The following is a 13771-nucleotide window of genomic DNA, read 5'->3' on the forward strand; positions in this document are numbered from 1 at the left end:
GGGGCCCAGAGGGCCGAGGCTGCATCCCAGCCCATCGCCCGACACTCGGAGCCTCGCTCGGCACCAGGGCGGTCAGTGGCCTTGTCAACTGCAGGTCACACAGGGTTCCAGGCGGTCAGTGGCCTTGTCAACTGCAGGTCACACAGGGTTCCAGGCGGGACGGGCTCCCAGCCTGCCCGCCCCACTCCAGGGCCGTGGGGTTGATAAAGAGGGGGGTGGGGGAAGGACAGCCAGAGACCGCGTCATGATACAAATGATAAATTATATTTATACAGTAAGTAAGTATCAATGGTCAACACAATCTGAACACCAGCTACCAGCCCCGGGACTGAGCGCGGCTGGTGAGGGCCCTGCCAGCGCCCCCGGGAGGGAGCAGGGTGGCCTGTGCACGGCACGTGTGCGGCAGCTGGCGGCGTCATGATCAGTGCAGCGGGCGACAGGGAAGGGTGGGAGGGACGCCCCTGTGCGGGGCGGGGTCCAGGGGTCTGGGGGCCACACTGCAGGGGCTCCTGAACGCCACCAAGAACCACTGACCTAAGCAGTCGGTTCAGTCTGACCTGGGAGGTGGCCAGGACACGGCTCCTGGGGCAGCACCGGTCTGAGCCCACCTGCCTCGACCCGCCTCCAGACCGAAGTGGCCTTTGATGTCCTCGGTCAGGCCCCAGGAGACCTGAGGAGCAACACTGGCGGTAGGAAACGGGCCAGCAGAGGGGCCTGAGAGGGCTGTTCTGAGTCAGGCCTCCAGCCTCTGCCAGGGCTACGGGTCAGACCCCTCCTTGAACCAGAGCGGGGACAAGCCCACTCCGAGGGACCACACAGTGGTCAGCTGCCCTGGAGGTTCGAGTTAAGAAATCCTCGGTGGAAGGTGAGGCAAGCTGACCAGACACAGGGTTCAGGGGGGTGGGGGAGGTCCCTTTCTTGAGGAGAAGCATGTCTTTTCTGGTCTTTAATTCCTGACCTAACACTTCTTTTTTGTAGCGGTAGGGGGTGAGGTGAGGAGAGCAGGAAGTGGGGGAGGGAGGTTAGTGTTAGTGCACGTTTGTGAACCGTCTCCTCTGTGTGAGGATCCTCTACTTCCTCTCCAAAACCAGAGACGCTGCCTCTCAAGTCTGCAATCTGTGCCTGGGGCTAGCAGGTGGGTGGGTCAGGGCCAGCCCTGGCCTCCACTCCCTCTGGGCCAGGAGACCCCAGGGAGCGAGGGGACACCGGAGGGCATGGCTGGCTCCACAGGACCCCATCCCCACCCTGAGCGTGGATTAAGACAGAGGAGGTCACAGGCACACAAGGTCCAAGGTGTCTCTTCCATTGCCAGTTCTATCCTAAGCGGAAGTCCCTGGTCATCCACGCGAGCCTTGTTACAAAATGGAATAAGCTGATAAAAAATGGTGAGTCACATTCACACGTTAGATTTTCTCTTTTAACTTTCTTGGTGCTGGTGTATTGGTAAGGAAAAGAGCCTCTTTCTTAGCATCTGGCGGAAAGGGCAGGAAGTCAATCAGTTTGTAATTCACCAAAATGGGAATTAAAGGAAAAGGCAACTGGAGGCTAGAGTTCTGTTGTTGTAGTCTTTGTTTTTTTAATAAACATCATCTTTTAAGTGTAATCAAATTCTCATATTTTTTCCTATAAAGAATTTGCTTTAGTTTTTCCATAAGGCATTTTTTGTCTCTTCCTATTTAAATTTTCTTAGAGTTAAAACCATAAATAAGAGAATTTAAACTACTAATGTGACATGTGCCAATATCTTAATTCAGTCCAACCTGGTAAATCCTATCAAAACTAGACAGTTAAATAAGAACCACGTTATAAAAATATTAGCCAAAAAAAGACTATTAGATAATTCTGCAAACTCAAATAAGAAACTGTACTAAACAGAATGTGTGCAAACGTGTACAGCATAGAGCCACGTGGCGGTTACGCTCGGGTTAGGTTAAAGCTTGCCCTCGTGGGTTTAATTCAAGAGCTGTCCACGGTGGTTTTTACTTGGAACTCCCACGCGAGTCAAAGGGATGCACGCACAAACACTTTCCCAAAGCCAGTGTCTCATGGACCAGGACTTCCTCCCAGCCACAGCAGGACCGCCCGGTGTCGGCAGGGCCGGGGCCGGGCGAGGACGAGGCGGCGTCCCTGAGACCCTCGGGCAGAGGCTGGAGGCAGGGACAGCACCGGGGAGCCCGGGGAGCCAGCACCCCGCACTTGGGAGGAGGCGGTCGGGACGGCCACGGGGTCAGGGTGCGTCGGCGCCTCCGCAAGCCGCCAGCTCAGGCCTGAGGATCGGGGCATAGAGACGGCCCTGCTCTCAGGAAGCCAGGACTGGAGAGCCCCAATGCCCACCCCCCAACTCTGGACACCATTCCACGACAGCGCCCGCTCCGTGTCCGCGGGCAGGGACCCTCGGGGCGTCTGCTCTGCAGCGGGCCCCAGGCCTGGGCACTAGAGGAGGAAAGGGTTGGTTGTGCCCGGAGCCTGTGCAGCCGATGGGGGGATCCCCACACTACCCACCATGTTCATTGTAGGGCCCAGTGGCGTCAAGGAGGAGCCGCCGGCCCCCAGAGCTGGGTGGGAGGTTGTGGAGGCCACGGGCTCCACACCCGGGCCAGGCCTAAAGGATGTGCTGGTCCCCGGTACTGGGCTCCCCCGCAGCTGGTTGAGCGTCAGTGGCTGGGGCTGGTTCACCTGGAAGGGGTTGACAGGGCCGGAAGCCACCGCTGCAGCTGTGGAGAGAGCAGGAGGGACAGTGGGTGCTCAGAACAGCCGCACCCAAGCCAAGGGCTGGGCGCATCTGCATCCAGGTCCTGGTGGGGTCGCTGAGCCCACAGCAGCACCGACCCACTCACGGTGGACACGTCTGCGTGCTGAGTCACCCTCCACTGTCTGGGGGAGGAGACGAAGGGTGTGACTTTGGAGAAGCCAAGTGACTTGTCCTGGTCACCAAGCCTCAACAAGGCAGTGCCAGGAACATGCCAGGCTCGTGGGGCTGCAGCTCCTCCTCAGGGCTGGCACCCTTTGCTGGCTTCAGCAGCCAACAGGAGAGACGCCGCGCCCTCAGGCGTCTGCGGGGCTCTGTGACAGCAGGTCCCGGGGGGCTCTGTGACAGCAGGTCCCGGGCGGGGCAGCTGTCTTCCCACTTCCAGCACCAGCATCCCTTCAGAAAGTCTTCCCTCTTAGCAAAAGCATCTATGGACACTCTGCTAAAAACACGCTCGCTGCCGACACACAGTCTCCAACAGGGCCCAGACCCCTCACACAGGCTCCCCGCGAGGGCGCCCCACAAGGCCCCGCAGCCACAGGGCTCCCACACTGCTCCCCACCGCACACCAGGGATGCGCCTGAAACTACTGCATCGCCCGCCCAGTAACCCTGGCAGGGGGCTCTGCAGACCACCCCCCGTGCAAGAGAACCAAGCTGAGACTACAGAGCAGGACAGTGACTTGCTCATCATTGTTAGAACCAGCACCCCACAAATGAGCCTGGAGGTCCAGGATGGCCTCCGAAATCCCCGACATCTTGGCTGCAGCCCCAGGGACCATGACCTGTTGGCGGACAGCACAGCTGCCCTAAAGCCCTGACAGGTCCATCCCCAAAAGCCCGGAGGAGGGTGCCGACGGGCACGCTGCCAGCGGACCCTGTGGACTCCCAGGAGCCCTTGGGGACAGGGACAGGGACAGGGGCTTCCTGCTGACTGAGGAGGCTTCTGATCTAGCTCCGCCCAGGAAGCCAAGGAGCCACAGAGCCACCCCCCCTGTGGGCAGCCACGTCCTCACCCATCCCAGGACCAAGGGGTTCAGCAGGACCCAGGACTTCACACACCCCACTTCTGCCCCAGGGTTCCCAATCTCAGCCCCTAAGTACTTGGGAGCTGTGGTCAGACCCTCAGATCCCTTCACCATGGGACGGGTCTGGGCTGAACCCCTTGAACACAAGTTCTTGCCCGTGGGGAGCCCAAGGTCTTGCTGAGAAGACTGTGGGGAAGGAGGGGTGCCCAGCGAAGGGGCTATCTGGGGCGGGAGCTGGAGGGCAACACGACTCCCACAGGCACAGAGGGTGTCCAAGGGTGGGGACAGGCCACAGCGCCCGGTCTCCGAGGCAGGGACGGGCTTGCCCTGCCATCCGCATGGAGCCCGGGGGAAGAGCAGGAAGGCAGAACCGAGGGGGTGGGAGGGTGAGTGAGGACAGCCCGGCTGAGGGCCCAGGGACGCTGCACCTGAGGGCGCTGGGCAGCAGCCCCCCGCCCCCTCCTGCGGGCACAAACTGGCACTCGCCTGAGGGTCTCCCTGCCTGAGGCACCAAGCTTCTGCCCAGCGCCTCCACTGCGAGGGCCTGCTTTTTTCCCTGCCCCCCAAAACAAAACGGCAGCTTTCACGGCCCACCCACCAAGTGCTGTCCCGGCGTCTGGCTGGCTCCAGCACGGTCCTCACACGAGGGACAGCAGAGTCCCCTGCAGGTGGAGGACAGAGGCCCCCACAAACCCACTCCCAGGAGGAGTGGACAGCCAGTAGAAGCAGTGGGAGCCAGCATACCTGGAGCCAAGAAAGGGTTGAGGGATGGGGCCGGCGGGGCCGGCCTGGCCACCAGTGAGTCCAGGTTCACCAGGGCTGCATTGGGACCCAAAAAGGACTCCGGTGTTTTCCGGGCACCGCTGGGCTTGCTCGAGGTGACGGTCAGGGGCTGAGACTCAAAGGGGTCAGGGCTCGTAGTTCTGTTCTTCGGGGACGGCAGAGAGGCCGCCGCCTCAGCTAAAAGAGAGCACAGACACAGGCCGTGAACGTGGAGGGTGCGCCCGAGACCAGTGCACCCAGTGCTCCAGCCGCCCCAGGGACACCTGAGCAAACACAGACGCCCCAGACCCTGGGGCTGTGCGGAGCTCTGTGGGGACGCTCACTGCAGGGCTGTGTCCAGCAACCAGGCCCGGGCAGGTCCCCAAGTGCAAGGACAGTGAAGACAAGGAGGAGGAGGCCGTGTCACTTTCGGACGAGGAGCGCAGGGCCCGATGGCACATGCGGCACAACCCTCAGACACAGCGCGACCTCCTGGGGTGGCTACGCCTGGGTAGTTTCCATTTTTAATGTTTTCTATTCTAAAATTTCTACAGCAAACATAAAATTTCTTGATAACTAGGAGAAAGCAAATTATTTTCTAAATTTTAGCCAACAGAGAGGGTGTGCTGAGACAGGCCGGTGGGAAGCTGTCGCTCTGCCAAGATGCAGGGTGGCAGGGTGGCACAGGGGTCCCAACACACAGGCATACTCTCCGCTCAGCAGTCCCACTTCTGGGAACTCGGTTCCAGGAAGTAATGCAGAAGGTGAACACGCCGGTCAGCACAAAGATGTTCGACATTGTATTATTTACTTTAACAAAACCTGAAACCAACCTGAAATGTCCTCCCAAAAACTAAAGATTAAATACAGTACTGCTGAATGATACCAAGATGTGAAATACTCTCTAAGGTGTTTTTAATGTTATGAGAAAACGTTCTCCATCTGCTCTTCCACGGGTGGGGGCGGGGAAGCAGAGGACTGCGGTCTGAGCTCAGGAGAAACCCGGAGGAACACACGGCTGGGGTCGGAGAGGGTCACAGGGGGTTTCCGTTTTCTCCCATAAACTCTCCCGGATGTCCTACAACAGGAGTCCTTGTAGACTTGGGGGGGGGGCTCTGCAAGTCGACGGGGGGGGGGGGGACATTCAGGCAGCGAGCCAGGCCGCCTTCTTGCGGAGGGGGAGGCGGAAGGGGGCAGGAAGGACCGTTAGGGTGCCCGGGCCTGCAGAGGGTGACGGGATCTTGTTGCTTTCTAACTCAGCGAAGGAAAGGCCCCAGGCGCTGCACAATCTACGTTGCCTCCAGTCCCGGGCTGAGAGGGGCCGGACCAGGACCACCAGGCTTCCAGCTGCGGCAGGGGGGAGGGTGGGGGGGAGGAAGGAGGTGGAATGGGGGGAGCTGAGGGAGGAGAGCAGAGAAACTGTTCTGTCTGAGGAGGAGGTGTGGTGGCCCCCCTGAGATGTGGAGACGCACCCCGGGCCAGGACACTCTGCACCCACTCTGACCCTGCCCAGCCTGGGGACACCGGGAAGAGGTGACCCTGGAGGCCACCCACTCTGACCCTGCCCAGCCTGGGGACACCGGGAAGAGGTGGCCCTGGAGACCACCCTCTGACCCTGCCCAGCCTGGGGACACTGGGAAGAGGTGGCCCTAGAGGCGTGACCACGAGTGTCCTGGGAGGGGCCTGCACAGGGGCTGAGCAGGTGCACAGCTGAGGGGATGGAGTGGGAGACAGGTGCCCGTCCACGCCCAACGCCAGGCACGGGAGTGGGAAGTTAGGAGGAAGGTGAATGGAAATCATGGCTCAGACCTGGAGGTGGGACCATGCTGGACTGGGGGGCCAGGGCGGTTCTGAACCTCATGGGGACTGAGGTCAAGACAAAGAAGTGACCACGGAGAGAAACACAGGGCCCAACAGGAAGGACACTCAACCACATGCCTTCTCACTGCGGAGGCGTGGACTCGGGTGGGCTCATGCAGGAACTCCACGGCTCCCAGGATCAAACGCACAGAAAATGCAGGAGGCTGACATGTTCTGGAAGCTAGTTATTGTTTCAATACAGTAACTGTGCTGGTCAAACACACAGAACTTTATGGAAACTACCACAACTGTTACATACCTGTATTTTTTGAAGTGCGGAGGTTGTCAAATTCGGAAAAGTCATCTTTAACCGTCCCATTCAAATTACTGAAGAGATCAAAGGCCCCTGGTTGGACACAAGAGGCCAGTGACCGCGGGCACCTCACGGCTTCTCCGTGTCCCGCCTCCCAGTGTCCAGCCCATGGGCAGGTGGGCCCGACGGGGGCGACCCCACCCCCCCTCCCAGGAGGGCATGCTGAGCGGGCAGCTCAGGTTCCGGGTCAGCTGGCAGGCTGGAACGAGACCGGGGAAGAGACCCAGCCAGGGCCGCCAGCCTCCCGGTAAAGGGTGGGGGGTGCTCCCTGCCCACGCGCCCACCACCCCCGAAACTAGAGGAGGGGCTCGTGGAGGCGGGCTGGGTCTGGGGGACAGGATGGGGCCTGCAGGGAGTGGCGGGACAGAGGCCCCGGGGAAGCTTCCTCTGGAGGGAGGGTGTGTGCCCAGAAGGCCTGTGGGTTCGCCCCACGGGCGGGCGGGGTGCATGGCGTGGAGACCAGGGACAAAGGCCGTGGGGGACGGCAGGGCCCAGGCAGAGCAGGGTCTCACCAGAGGCTGCTGCCCAGGCGTCAGCTGTTTTCTCGGAACCGGCACTGGGGGCTGGTTGCTGTGGGGCGGCCCAAGAATCTGAGCTCTTGGAGACGGGGTGCGTACTGGGCCCAGGGGGAGGCCCCCACGGGTCGACAGAGGAAGCTGACTTGGCACCTGTAGGAAGGTAGGACAGGGCTCAGAGACGCCCCAGAAAGTTCCAGGCAACAGGGACAGGGCCAGCAAGGGCGCTGGGTCTGAGACACAGCAGGGTCTGCACCCATGTCAGGAGCGGCCCAAAGGGCGCTGTCCCACACCAGCACCGCAGACAGTGCCCAAGCCCAGGGCGGAGAGCCATGGGGCCCTCCCCCTCCTGGGCGCTCCTCCTGAGCAAGGCCCGGCTGGGACGCCCCTCCTGGGCGCTCCTCCTGAGCAAGGCCCGGCTGGGACACCCCTCCTGGGCGCTCCTCCTGAGCAAGGCCCGGCTGGGACACCCCTCCTGGGCGCTCCTCCTGAGCAAGGCCCGGCTGGGACACCCCTCCTGGGCGCTCCTCCTGAGCAAGGCCCGGCTGGGACACCCCTCCTGGGCGCTCCTCCTGAGCAAGGCCCGGCTGGGACACCCCTCCTGGGCGCTCCTCCTGAGCAAGGCCCGGCTGGGACACCCCTCCTGGGCCCCCCTCCTGAGCAAGGCCCGGCTGGGACACCCCTCCTGAGCAAGGCCCGGCTGGGACACCCCTCCTGGGCCCCCCTCCTGAGCAAGGCCTGGCTGGGACACCCCTCCTGAGCAAGGCCTGGCTGGGACACCCCTCCTGAGCGCTCCTCCTGAGCAAGGCCCGGCTGGGACGCCCCTCCTGGGCGCTCCTCCTGAGCAAGGCCCGGCTGGGACACCCCTCCTGAGCAAGGCCCGGCTGGGACGCCCCTCCTGGGCGCTCCTCCTGAGCAAGGCCCGGCTGGGACGCCCCTCCTGGGCGCTCCTCCTGAGCAAGGCCCAGCTGGGACGCCCCTCCTGGGCGCTCCTCCTGAGCAAGGCCCGGCTGGGACGCCCCTCCTGGGCGCTCCTCCTGAGCAAGGCCCGGCTGGGACGCCCCTCCTGGGCGCTCCTCCTGAGCAAGGCCCGGCTGGGACGCCCCTCCTGGGCGCTCCTCCTGAGCAAGGCCCGGCTGGGACGCCCCTCCTGGGCGCTCCTCCTGAGCAAGGCCCGGCTGGGACGCCCCTCCTGGGCGCTCCTCCTGAGCAGGGCCCGGCTGGGACGCCCCTCCTGGGCGCTCCTCCTGAGCAAGGCCCGGCTGGGACGCCCCTCCTGGGCGCTCCTCCTGAGCAAGGCCGGGCTGGGACGCCCCTCCTGGGCACTCCTCCTGAGCAAGGCCTGGCTGGGACACCCCTCCTGGGCCCCCCTCCTGAGCAAGGCCCGGCTGGGACACCCCTCTGGGAAAAACCAGGTGGTAACTGCTGAGAACCCCCCCACACTCCCGGCCACGCCTCGTCCTGCACAGAGCTGTCTGGGCTGAGTCTGAGCCACCTTCCCAGAACCCACGGGCACCCTTGTCAGAGTGAGCGCTGCCCGGGCACCCACTGCTCCAGCCTGGCCCTGGCACTGCCCTGTCCCGCCTGCGTGGAGCGGATTCTGCTTTGAAAGCAGGTTACTGAAGCAGCAGGTGCAGGCAGAGAGGCAGTACACACACCTGGCACCGACCTCCCGGCTCCCACTTCAAGGACAGACTGGGAACACTCGAGCAAACGACCGCGAGGTGCCGGGCCTGCCACGCGGGTCTTCCCCGCCGTCCGCACGGACACACCACGCGCCTCCCACCCTCCAGGGGGTGTGGCCAGGCCTCCCCCAGGGCACCCTCGCCCGTCCCTGTGGACTCTCAGCCTCTTGGTTCCCCCTGGTCACACAGTACATGGTCACCGAGCCCACTTTCTGGACCATACACAAATGGAAACACTGTGCACCTTCCCTCACGAGAGGACTATCGGTGCTCAGGTGCAGCCACAGGAGCCCGTCTCACTGCTGTGAGCTGCTTTCCGTAGAAAAGGCCATGCGGGCTCCGTCTGAAAGCGCCGTCTGGTTTCCACCGTGCTGCTCTGTTCTTGTCTCATGCAAACACACGTGTGCACCTTCCCTTGACTGGGCAAGGCCAGAACGGCACCCGTGTGCTCGGGCCAACGCCGCCCCCCGCCCCGCCCTGGGCCACGCCCGTGCTCCAGGAGGTGCCCCGTGACCCACAGACGCTCAGTGCCAGCTCACTCTTCCAAGGACGCCAGCCTGCTGGGCCTGGGACGTTACTTTCTCGTGGTTTGTCTGTCTGGCCTCTCCTGCTCCTGCGAGAAGCTGTGGGTCTCACCATTTCCCTGTGGGTCCTCTGCGACTTCCCGCTGAACGCCGCTCCTGTCCTCTGAGGATGCCGCAGTCATCACCCCCTGTCTTCCGGCCGTTTTTCTTACGGATTTCATAGCCTTCTTTTCATGTTCTAAATACTGATGCTTTTCTTTGTGTCTCAAATATCTTCCCCTTCACTGTCCGTTAAGGTATCTTTTTAGGAACAGATATTTTTCTTTTTTTAGTAGCAAGAGTGAGCGAGAGACAGAGAGAGAGAGAGAGAGAGAGATAGGGAGGGAGAGAGATGAGAATCAACTCATCGTTGTGGCTCCTTAGTTGTTCATTCATTGCTTCTCATATGTGTCTTGATGGGGGGGCCTCCAGCCAAGCCAGTGACCCCTTGCTCAAGTCAGCGACCTTGGGTTCAAGCCAGCAACCCTGCACTCAAGCTGGTGAGCCTGCGCTCAAGCGGTGACCTCGGGGTTTCGAACCTGAGTCCTCAGCATCCCCGTCTGATGCTCTATCCACTCACCACTGCTTTTCATTTTTTTTAAAAAGATTTTATTTAGTGATTTTAGAGACGGGAGAGAGAAAGAAAGCAGGGGGTGGGAAGAGCAGGTAGTATCAACTTGCAGTTGCTTCTCACATGTGCCCTGACTGGGCAAGCGCAGGGCTCCACCCCCATGTCATTGCTCTAGCTATTGGGCCACCACTGGTCAGGCTGTTACTGACTTGTAACTTGTACTGTGGTAGAAAAATACATTCTATGAGATCCCAGTTTTCTGAAATCCTTGGAGGCTAGCGTTCCTGCCTAGCACATGATCCGCTGTCTGTGAGTCACACTGTCACTGAGAAGCACGTGTGTCCTCCAGTGGCCGGGAACACACTCACAGGTTCAGAGCCTCGTTCCTTCACGGACATTCTCCCCCCGTGAGTCCCCACTCCCGACGTCGTCACTGTCCTGAGAGCTGGGTGCCCACCGGGCGTTCTTCCCGCAGACTGAGGAGCACACCTCGGCACCCCCCGGGGCCGGCGTGCTGGCCACAGGCTCTCCTAGCCTCCTGTTACCTGGGCGGGCACTACTTTGCCTTAACTGTTGAAGGATACTTTCACGGAATAGTGAATTCTGGAGGGTGACAGTTGTTTTATTTTGCTCTTCATTTCAGAACTTAAACTCTCTTTCTTCTGCATCGCTGATGCTGACTGGTGCCTGCTCGGTAACCGATGGGGACCCGTGAAGAAAACCACAGGCCTCAGGCTGCAGGGTACCCGGCTCCCTCCAGTGGGCATCTGAACCCCGAGTTCAGTGACCACCTCCAGAGGTTCCAGGGAGATGTCTGGTCAGGTGCTAGAGACACAGGCCGGCAAGAGCTGCTCCCAGACTCAGACAGCCCACACAGGAAGCTTCCCAGCACCTGGGACCCAGGGGGCATCACTCCCCGTGCAACTCAGGGGGCACCAGCCCCACGTTCTCAGCTGCGGCCGCCCCTGCCAGTCTCCCGAGGGAGTCTCGTAAAGCACCGATGCCAACCCCTTCCGCCACCACCCCCACGGAGCCCGGGAGGCCTGGGCACCGGGACTCTCAGCCGCGCCCCAGGGGACCGAGACGGGCGGCCCGCAGGCCAAGGACCCCTGAGCTCCCGCGGCACCCCTGCTCTCGGCCGAGACTCTCAGACGTGAGGCCCGTCTGATAGCCCAGCTCAGACACACAGACTGGATGGATGGACATCCATTCCAGCCAAGCCCTGCCTCCCAAGGACAATCCAGGAGTCACTTCACTGTCTGAGTAACACCTGGCCCGTGTCCCTCAGGCCCCGCCCTCCTCTGAGAGATGACACCTCCGGTCACTGCCCATGAGCCCTGCCTCCCTTTAGAGGCTGCCGAGACCCCAAACACAACAGCGTGGCCCAGGAGTTCAGAACTCCACATCCTGCGTGATGCACAGTGTTGCCAGCAACAAGCATCGGCCTGGCCTGACCAGGCGGTGGCGCAGCGGATAGAGCATCGGACTAGGATGCGGAGGACCCAGGTTCAAGACCCCGAGGTCACCAACTTGAGCGCGGGCTCAGCTGGTTTGAGCAAAGCTTACCAGCTTGGACCCAAGGTTGCTGGCTCGAGCAAGGGGTCACTCGGTCTGCTGAAGGCCCGAGGTCAAGGTACATATGAGAAGGCATCAATGAACAACTAAGGTGTTGCAATGAAAAACTAATGATTGAGCCTGACCAGGTGGTGGCGCAGTGGATGGAGCACCGGACTGGGATGCGGAAGGACCCAGGTTCGAGACCCCGAGGTCGCCAGCTTGAGCGCGGGCTCATCTGGCTTGAGCAAAGAGCTCACCAGCTTGGACCCAAGGTCGCTGGCTCCAGCAGTGGGTTACTCGGTCTGCTGAAGGCCCGCGGTCAGGGCACATGTGAGAGAGCAATCAATGAACAACTAGGAAGTCGCAACGTACAGCGAGAAACTGATGATTGATGCTTCTCATCTCTCTCCGTTCCTGTCTGTCTGTTCCTATCTCTGCCTCTGTAAAAAAAAACCAAAACTAATGATTGATGCTTCTCATCTCTCCATTCCTGTCTGTCTCTGTCTGTTCCTCTCTCTGACTCTCTGTCTCTGTAAAACAAAAACCCCAAACAAGTATCGGCCTGAAAGGAACAACCGCTCCCAGTCAGCCAGGCACAAGGACAGATTCAGCCACAGCCTGGGGCGACTCAAGTGTGAAACTAAAGATCAGCCCAGTTCAAACCCTGCTGACCCCAAATCAGCCAGATGACCTTGGACAAGCTGCTCAGCCCCGGCGAGCTCTGTGGGTCTCCAGCCCGCAAGTGGCAGTTGGGGACCTACGTGTGCACAGGATGCCACACACTGTGGCAACACACCTTATTCAAACCCAGCGTGGGCACCATGCCTCCTCCACCTCCACCTGCCCATGGGTGCCTACACCAGCCCGTGGGAAAGCGGGCAACAGGGCGGGGCACAGGATGCCCCATGAATGCCCACTGGCAGTGCTCTGTCCGCCCCGTGAATGGACAGTGGCTTCACTGCATGGCTCCCCTGCGCGCTGAGCCCCCACGCCCTCAGTGGGGCCCTGGCCGCGCCACACAGCCAATAAATAAACGCTTGTTGAGAGCTGCAGTGAATGAGAGGAAGGGGGATGAGACCTCGAACACAAGGATCCGGCAGCTTCCCGCCTTGGTCTGAGGGACCATTCACACGCAGCATGTGGCCGCTCACAGACCAGCCTGCTGCATCCCCAGCCTCCCACATGAATATTCACGAGCACAGGGGGAAGCCACAGCCCAAGCCACCTGGGAGTCATGGAGACACAGCGCCACCACCTGCTGCCACCAGAGCGGAAGAGGCCCTGCCCGGCCTGGGCGGTGGGGGGAGAGGCCCGCGCCTGCCAAGGACTCGGAGTCGCCAGGCTGTGTGCCCTCCGCCTGCCAGGTGGGCTGCCCGCGTGTGAACAGGGCAGGAAGCGCCCGCTGGCCTGGCAGCCCCCAGCCCCTCCCCTGGGCCCTCAGCACTTCCTCCAGGCCCTGTGGTCAGGCTGCACCACAATCGTGCCGCCTGGAAGCAGTGGTCACGGCGGGGCTTGCCAGACAGTGGCTTTCAAAACAATGTTTCTTTCATCCAGAGGGTGCGACCAACGCTGGAAACGAGACGCTCTGATCTTTCTAATTTCTGATTCAGGGCAGAGGGCGGACCTGACCGCAGAGAATCGTTAACCCGACACCCGCCTTAGAGCACGGGGCGTCACCGTCCCTCGTGAGCTTGGGAGCCGGTGCCAGACTGTCCCCTGCGGCATCCCTGACAGCAGAGTGCCGGACATGCAGCCTGGGCCGCGGGGTCGCGGCTGGCAGCCTGCACCGGGGCCCTCTGTGGCCACGCCCGTCAGTCTCTGCGAACGATGCCCAGGAATTCTCACCATCCAGTCAGTGCACACGGAAACCTCTCTTTCTACACACACACACACACACACACACACACACACACACACGGAATTCTACACACAGTGTAGCACGGACGACATAAAAGCGTCTGCTCAGAATAAACAGGAAGCGGATGAGCTAACATTGAACACTGCCTCTCTCTCCGAGGGGACCTTCCCGGGACCTTCGCAGCAGGCGAGGGTACCAGGCTGACTCCGGCCCTGAGCCTGCCTCGAGCTGGCTTTGTGACCCTGGAAGGTGAACAGCCTCTCTCCACTATGGTGGCCCGTTTTCTCCCCACGGCACTGGTAAAAACGCCG

The 13771-nt window shown here is 61.3% G+C and overlaps 1 protein-coding gene across 5 annotated transcripts in view; it reads right to left on the reverse strand.

The window, feature by feature from the left end:
• Positions 1 to 296: 296 nt before the first annotated feature.
• EPN2 (epsin 2) overlaps positions 297 to 13771 on the reverse strand; it is a 100176-nt gene continuing 86701 nt past the window's right edge. For all 5 annotated transcript variants that reach the window (XM_066264396.1, XM_066264395.1, XM_066264394.1 and 2 more), the window contains 4 exons: positions 7224 to 7379; positions 6658 to 6744; positions 4521 to 4736; positions 297 to 2714 (listed from right to left, as the gene is read on the reverse strand). In XM_066264396.1, the coding sequence (XP_066120493.1) occupies positions 2434 to 2714; positions 4521 to 4736; positions 6658 to 6744; positions 7224 to 7379 (740 nt within the window). In that variant the 3' untranslated portion in view covers positions 297 to 2433. The remainder of the gene's footprint in view (positions 2715 to 4520; positions 4737 to 6657; positions 6745 to 7223; positions 7380 to 13771) is intronic.

The sequence above is a fragment of the Saccopteryx bilineata genome, chromosome 2 (genome assembly GCF_036850765.1).
Source record: "Saccopteryx bilineata isolate mSacBil1 chromosome 2, mSacBil1_pri_phased_curated, whole genome shotgun sequence".
NCBI classification, from domain to species: domain Eukaryota; kingdom Metazoa; phylum Chordata; class Mammalia; order Chiroptera; family Emballonuridae; genus Saccopteryx; species Saccopteryx bilineata.